Here is a 6,346-nt window from a genome sequence, read left to right as displayed (position 1 = left end):
GGAAGATGGAATCTGGAATGAGCGCATGGTCAGAGCCCCCAAGTACACCCCTGGTTTCAAAGTACAGTTAGCATGGGAGTTCGTTACCCATCCCAAGGTGGGGACGTTCAAAACCAGCTATTCCAAGGGCTTCCACATCGAGAACCGCATCCTCCGCTTCGCGCGGACGTTTATCAGTTATAATCTGATGGGGACAGTTAACTCCGCCTTGACCACCGCAGACCTCTACTTCACCTGGTGCATGGCGAAGGGTGTTAAGGTGCACTTGGGCTACTGGTTGGCCCAAGCTTGCCATCAGATGACCGCCAACCCTTCTCGCCACATTTACACCTTCCATCTCCTCGGTGCATACCTCCAGCGCAATATAGTCATGAAGATAGCTAAGTCCGCACCAGAGGTGATCATGTGTGAACCCCGGAATCATTTAGCGATGAGTACTTTTTCAACAAGGGGCTCCTTTACGTCTGCTTCTACGATGTAGGAAGGATGGAGACCCATGTGAAGTCGAAGCCGGATGGAATAGAAGCGGTGGCCAGCGTGGACTATGAGGAATTGAAGAAAGAAATGGGCGAGATGCGTAAGGAGCTCGGCTGAGTCCGAGAAGAGATGAAGGGCCTCAGAGGGAGTATAACCCACCTGGTGGGAAAGTCGTTTGTGCAGAGTGCTCGCATGGCGGACGCTGTGAAGATAATGATGAGAATGGCCGATTGGCTAGAGAAAAAGTTCTCCCAGACCCAGAAGAAGTTGCCTCTTGGACCCAGCAGCGTATCCACGCAGCCAGGACAGGGAAGCTCATCTCTTCAGCAACCCCCACCAGGGTCTAAGCCTTTGTTAACCCCATCTGCATCCAAGCCCCTGACAGTGAGGAAGCCCGTGTCAAAGTAACCTGAGACTGAAGAAGAGGAGCCGGCAGGAAGAAGGTGAAAGTGAACCGCCCCAACGTACCACCCCAGTCTGGCTCCCGCGGGGGCCAGACTCAGAATTGATACCCCCCCAGAGACCAAGTAAATTTTACTTTTCAGTTTTTTTTTTCGTTGTCTTTTCGTTTGTTATCTGTTTGTATGTTTGTTGTTCTGAGTCTGTGGTTTTGTGTTCGCTGCCCAAGCATGCCTCGTTATGTATATATTTGTATGTGTTTTCTCCCACTTAGCCCAATCTTTGGTCTAAGTGTGAGAAGTTTTTGTTTTTTGGGCATGCTTTAGTTTCTATTCTGTTTTAGTTTCTCCCACTTAGCCTGTTGCTCGGTCTAAGTGTGAGAAGTTTGTTTTGCTTATACAGGTTTGGTGTTTTGTGTGCTGTGTTTTATGTTTATGTTTTGTTCTCTTTAACTGCCCTGTTTCCCTCCTTCACTGGGATGGCTTGGGGAAAAACATGAGTGAAGTGGGAGGGGGAGGGAGTTAGTGCAGTCTGTGTCTAACGTGAATATGAGTCATTAGGTCTAGGTTTGTGTGTTGTCGCATGAGCTTGTGAATATAATAAGGCAAGATTCCCTTAGTGAGAGTAATTGAAGATGAGATACATGTCAACTTTGAGGCCTCTTTCTTTAATAAGCTGAAATCGATTTAGATGAAGTTAGAACGATAGAGGATGCCTTAGCTGACCTAGTTGTGAACCCCACTATATAAGTGAGTTATAAGCCTAAACACTTTGAGCTAACATATACAAAAGAGGTCCGCCACTCGATGTTTAGGGAGAAGAGTCAGAAGGAGAAAAATAGTGGAAAAAGGGTTCTGGAGGTATAAGCTGGACGAAGTCCAGAAAAAGGAGGTATAAGCTGGACGAAGTCCAGCAGAAAATAAAAATAAAATAAAATTCGGAGGTATAAGCTGGATGAAGTCCAGGAGAAATAAATAAAAAAAAACAAAAAAAGAGAAGAAAAGAAATCTAAGGGCAGGAAGCAATAGTAACCTGACCCGGGAATGAAGGGAAAAGAAGCTGTAGGAAGGAGAAACTCTCATAATCCGAAGCATCAGTGGTGTGGCAATGACTTAAGAGTGAATCGATCCTAACTTCCCTGGTGAGGAATGAGTGATCAAGTGAATCCAACAATTGGGAAGTTAATAGGTTATCTTGACGAACTGACAGACCGATTAGATAGAAGAAGGGAAGGGGAGAATTTGGAGACTGTAGACGATCGGATAGACCTTAAGCTTGTGGGGACGGCTGCTTAAAAATTGAAACTGGTTCATGCATTTTTGGTTATTTTTCTTTAAGTGTTTATTTTCTTTTTGGTCGAGTCTGTTAATGTGTCTAGGTCTAGGAGTTTGTGTCATTTATGTGTCTGTAGGGTCGGTCATAGGATAACCATGCATTGAAATTCGCCTTATTTCCTTTTCTTGTCTTTATACTTGAGGACAAGTATGGTTTAAGTGTGAGCAGTTTGATAAGGCTAATTTAATGCATCGGTTATGGGGTTAAATTCAATAATTTACGGGGTCTAACACATCTTTTAAGCCAGGTGTGTGGAAGAAATCGCCAGGTCCAGGAAGGAAGGAAGATAATCGCCTGGCGAAGGTAATTGGCGAGAAAGTGAGCAGAATGAAGAAAAATTGCCAGACGGAGGAGATCATTAGCTGGAGGGCAGAACGGAGAATTCAAGAGAAAGCTTCTAGAAGATCGCTTCCACGTCTATAAAAGAGAGAGCATGCAACATACAGAGGGGGACTTTTGGCTCTGAGCTCATTTTCACACACTTCTACACACACTTGGGTGATCGGGAATCTAGGGGGTTTTGGGTTCTTTTTCAGTTGGCTATTGTGTACCACCGTGCTTGTGTAGGGCGAAGAAACAATTTATCCGCTTTCATTTTAGTTTTCTGTTCGGATTTCTACCGAGTCTTCGTTGTTCGAAACTCGACTTTTGTTATTTGTTGAAACTTGCTTATCTATCTATGAAATTTCTATTTTCTGTCATGATAATGATGATGTTGAGTTTTGATTATGTTTGATTCTGAGTTTGAGGTTGTTTACTTGAATGGATGCTTTTTGCACTTGATCTGGAGAATTGGAGTTGAATCGTGGTTGAATTAATGTTGATCGGAGTGGATTTGTTTAATCGGAGTTCATGGAGTTGTCTTCGATCGTAGTTTGGTTCGGATTGCTTGGATCCGGAGTGGATTAAGCATCTGACGTGTTGATCTGAAGCAGAGTTGGTTGATTGTGTATGAAGTTGATGACTCGTTTCTGTGTTTCTGTTTTCTTAGCCTAGTAGATGTAGATCTGTTCTGTTTCCGATTAATCGCCAGTTTCTGACGTTCGAATTATATTGTTCTGTTTGAATTTGGGTTATTACTCTGTTTTCTCCATGTTCGAGCTTAAATCAGATGACAAGATGCAGATCGTTGTTGGTTTAATTCATAGTTAGTTATTTGCAGCTTTTCATCCGTACTTTACTATTTCGGGAAATGGTCCCCATTGTATGTTTGATCTCTGTTTAGCTAGATTAGGAAGTCGTTTACTAGGTCGAGGAAGTTTGTTTGAGATATTGAAGTTATGATGATGTTCCATGTTTGCATGATGTTATCTGTTTCCTAGGTCTAGTGTCAGCCAATTTTCATTCCCAGCCTAGTTATAATTTTCTCAACCCAAAATTGCGTGGCAGCAGCCAACCTCTTTTCCAGAGTCTTTCAAATGCATTCTTACGCATCTGTCTTCGTGGGATCGATCCCTACTTCCCTGTACTAATTCATAGTATAGAGGGTTGAGGGTTTTGAACGCGGAATTTGTGTGTCCGACGACTGAGACTTCCAGGATCCTCTGAGTTCCTAGACCTTGTGATCTTGCGAATTCTCTGGGTTTGAGAAGCTTGACCAAGCACAAAACACATAGTTTTTGGAGAGTTTCAAACTTCAGGGAAGTGACCCAAACTCTGCCTCTTTTATGGTTAATGATCACCGTGTGAAACCTTTTATGGATAACTCAGAGGTGTGTACAGTGGAAGAAATTCCACTGAGCACAACCGGTGTTCTCACCTAAGTTGATCAGATGGTAAATGTTCTGGGAGATCCACTTGATCAGTTGAACGAAGCATGTCGAATCATGAATCGATCAAGTGAATCCATAGGATGTTTACACGCTTGTATATAATTGTAAATAATGTCTTCTTCAGTCTTAAAATGAAAATCCAAACAAAGTAATATGTTTCAAAAACCGAAAAAAATATTTTCAGAAATTCAGATTGAGTGAATCAAGCTACACTCTTTGCAAAATTTCAAATCTTACGAGATCCAGTTGGTCTGGATCCCAAGCTTTAGATAAAGTTTTCTAATTTTCGCTAAGTGTTAAAAAGAAGATGACCGTCACGTGTCGGAAAAAAAGGGGAAAACAAATATTTTTTGGAGGGAAACCAAAAGGTCGCGAATAGAATAGTATTATTTGAAACCTCCGTACTCCACTCCCCTAACTACTCCCCAAAAGTTCTCACCGCGATTTTCTCTGCAGATTCCGTCGAAAGCAAACCCTAGTTCCTAAATCCACCACGATCCACCGAAGAAAATGGAAGGAAAGTCACAGAACGCTTCAGGAAATACCTCCAAACCCAAATCCACTGGTAGTTCGAGACCTACTCACCAGGAAGTTGAAGGGTCGGGAGCGGTTCCCACGAATACATCACCCAAAGTCACGGAAGTAGCCGGCAATCCACCGTCACACTTACTGTGGAAAATTTGGAGAGGTTAATCCTGTAAATGAAACTCAATGTGAATCCTACTCAGCTCCTGACACAAATTGGAGTCATACCTTCTCTACCACCAACCGGCGATGCCTATTAGCGAGAGAACAATGGAGCTAAACGAGGCCGAAAGGGAGTGGGGAATGAGAATGGTTGAAGCAGTGGAGTAGGGAGAAGAAGTCGATCAGGAGTTGCACAATGTTGGCCCATCTGAAGAAATGGCCGAGGAAATGGAGATTCCTACTGGCAGAGAGGTGGAGGACGCTGATGTGAACATGGAGGAACAAGGAGTTAAGAGGATTGTTACTATAGAGGCAGGACAACCCTTACTTACCGCAGAGGAGGTAGAAAGAAATCTAGTCGCAACGATTTCTGAAGCCGAATAGATGGAGTTGGATGTGGCTACACAGGTGCTTGAGAAAGACACGACGGTGAATGAAGAGGAGAACCCTACTGAGAGGGTGGAAACAAGTCCCGCTGAGGGCATTGCAACAAGCACAACTGCACCGGAGAGAAGGGAAGTGGTGATTGTAACCGATGAAGAGGAGGAGAGTGAAAAGGTACCTCCTAGTAATGAGGTTACTGAAGCAAGAGCTGCTGCCGTCCGTACTTATTAGCGGAGGCCAGCCAGAGAAGAGACCTCTGGAAAGAGGTCTGAAGAAGAACAACCAAAGGAAGCCCTTAGACAGAGAGCAGGGGAGGATGTGGATAGTCCAGCAAGGAGTGCGGTTGGAGTTCCACGTCGCAGAACGAGACTCATAATTGATGAAGAACCTGAAGAAGAAGAGGATGTTATCTTCACACCGATAGACGCACAACCTAGTTCTGGGCTTCCAGAATCGCCTGCTAAAGTAGAAGACAGTGAAAGAGAGAAGAGAGAGCAGAAGAGGAAAGGGAAATCCATCGCTATTCTAGTAAAGAAGAAGCCAAGGCAGGCTTCATCAACCTTGGTGATTCGAGAAAGAAGACAGGAGGCCGAAGAAAGAGATTTGGAAGAAGATGAGGCGTTGAGGTTTGAGCTTCGTTCTAAGCGAATGAATGATGGGACACGGAGTGCATCCGCGCAGAGGCCTGAGATAGCCGGAGTATAGTTCGAGAGGATGCATGTCCGTCTGGACAATGATTTGTTAAGTCGAATGATTACATTCGATGACCCCAAACAACGGACGAATTTGCAGCAAGGATAGGGTCGAGCAAGAAAGCAAGGTCTGGAAGGCGGTTGGACCAACTCACCCTGGAAAAGCTAGAAGGAGTAGGAGAGTTCATGGAGTACATTATGGGAATAGGATTTGATTGGTTTTTGGTTCTGAGCATGCCAAGGATACCAATAGAATTGGCCTAAGAGTTCTTCACTCCCTTCCATTTCAACCACACAACTGATGTAGGGGCTGAATCTATCAGTTTCAGGTTGTCAAGGGAGATGAGGATGAGCCTCAAAGAGTGGTCAGCAAGGCTTGGCATGTACACTGCGGACCAAGAAGTTGAATGGTTCGGGAGAGACATCAGCCTTCCCAAAGATATCCCAGCTTTCGATCAGCAAGCCGCCTGGGAAGAGGTGGTTCCATGGGGCACCGAAGCTTTCCAACCAACAACATCCAGAGTAGATTGCTTCGAAAACCCCATCCTCCGTTTGGCCCAAGTCTTTGTAGGCACAAATCTGTTAGCCCAAGCCAACACT

The 6,346-nt window shown here is 44.4% G+C and overlaps 1 protein-coding gene across 1 annotated transcript; it reads left to right on the top strand.

Annotated features, from left to right (window-relative positions):
* Positions 1-4,886: 4,886 nt before the first annotated feature.
* LOC121760684 (neurofilament heavy polypeptide-like) lies at positions 4,887-5,759 on the top strand. Its single transcript, XM_042156318.1, has 3 exons — positions 4,887-5,012; positions 5,079-5,228; positions 5,286-5,759. The coding sequence occupies exons 1-3, from the start codon at positions 4,887-4,889 to the stop codon at positions 5,757-5,759; spliced, it is 750 nt and encodes a 249-aa protein (XP_042012252.1).
* Positions 5,760-6,346: the final 587 nt, after the last annotated feature.

The sequence above is a fragment of the Salvia splendens genome, chromosome 13 (assembly GCF_004379255.2).
Source record: "Salvia splendens isolate huo1 chromosome 13, SspV2, whole genome shotgun sequence".
NCBI classification, from domain to species: domain Eukaryota; kingdom Viridiplantae; phylum Streptophyta; class Magnoliopsida; order Lamiales; family Lamiaceae; genus Salvia; species Salvia splendens.
This window is presented reverse-complemented; position numbering and strand designations above follow the sequence as displayed.